Source organism: Chaetura pelagica, unplaced genomic scaffold (genome assembly GCF_000747805.2).
Source record: "Chaetura pelagica isolate M959 unplaced genomic scaffold, ChaPel_1.0 scaffold120, whole genome shotgun sequence".
NCBI classification, from domain to species: domain Eukaryota; kingdom Metazoa; phylum Chordata; class Aves; order Apodiformes; family Apodidae; genus Chaetura; species Chaetura pelagica.
In genome coordinates this window covers 1,206,775-1,207,856 of record NW_009951952.1, presented here as the reverse complement: position 1 = coordinate 1,207,856, position 1,082 = coordinate 1,206,775, and the positions used below count along the sequence as shown (strand labels likewise).

At 65.3% G+C, this 1,082-nt stretch overlaps 1 protein-coding gene across 1 annotated transcript in view; it reads left to right on the top strand.

Annotated features, from left to right (window-relative positions):
* Nucleotides 1-841, top strand: part of LOC104389611 (C-type natriuretic peptide 2-like) — a 1,888-nt gene extending 1,047 nt beyond the window's left edge. The window contains exon 2 of the mRNA XM_009998636.1: nucleotides 566-841. Coding sequence (XP_009996938.1) covers nucleotides 566-841 — 276 coding nt within the window. The remainder of the gene's footprint in view (nucleotides 1-565) is intronic.
* Nucleotides 842-1,082: the final 241 nt, after the last annotated feature.

Below are 1,082 nucleotides of genomic sequence, written 5' to 3'. Positions count from 1 at the left end.
CCCCCCCCCTCCACACACACACACACACACACACACACACACACACACACACTTCCTCACACCTGCAGCGCTGTCGCTCCTGCCTCCCCCTGCTCCTTAGCAGCAGGTGATTTGGGGCAGCTCCATCCTCCCCACCAGCCTGCAGGGAAAAAAAGAGAAGTGCCCCACGGCAGCCTGAGTACACGGGTGTGCTCAGCATAAGCAAAAGCAGCAAGGGCTAGAAAGCCTGTTAGCTTCCAAGCACAGGGGGGGGGACAGAGAGTTTGAGAAGAGCAGGGCGATCTGTGCACAGCCAGGGAGGCTCAAGGCAGCTGCGTCCCTGCTCGTTTGGGCAGCAACATCATTCCAGGCTGCAGGAGCTGCTGCTGGTCCAGCCCTTCCCCGTGTCTGGATGCAACATGACGGGCACAGTGCCCTGTGTGCAGGCACCATTTCACACCCTGCCCGAGCCCCGCGGAAGGTGTGGGGCAGAGGGGGGGTCAAGGGGATGCAAGGCTGAATCACCGGGAGCACAGGCAGCACTGCTCTCACCCCCTCCTCCTCTCTGTTCATCCCACCTTCCCAGATGCTCCTGTCCCAGTTGCTGCCCCTGGAGCCCGAGTCCACGCGAGCTGAAGAGGACACAAAGGAGGAGGGGTCGGGCTTGGGTCCTCAGCTGCTCTCCCCCACCCTCCCGTTCCTGCCGTCGGGGGCTAAAGCTGCCCGCCCCCCTCTTTGGCGCAAGACCCTCTCCAGCCGAAAGTGGGCCCTGCCCGGAGACTGGGCCTGGAAGGCCATGCCCAGGGGCTGCTTTGGGTTGAAACTGGACCGGATCGGGACCTTCAGTGGTTTGGGGTGTTAGCCTTGGAGGGGCGCCGAGATGCGACGTCCAGCAGTGAAGGCTCGAACGAGTGGGGCGAGGAGCAGGGGAGACTTGAGAGCAGGGATGTCAGGGAGGACCAGGAGCCAGGGGGGCAAGCAGGGCAGGCTTGTGGGGTCCCTCCCCGCCGGGGCAGAGGCTGGGACCGGAGCCCCCCCGTGCCCGCAGGGCTCCGGCGGGGGCAGGAGGGCGGGCAGGCAGCCCGGGCTCACCGGCCCCGCTT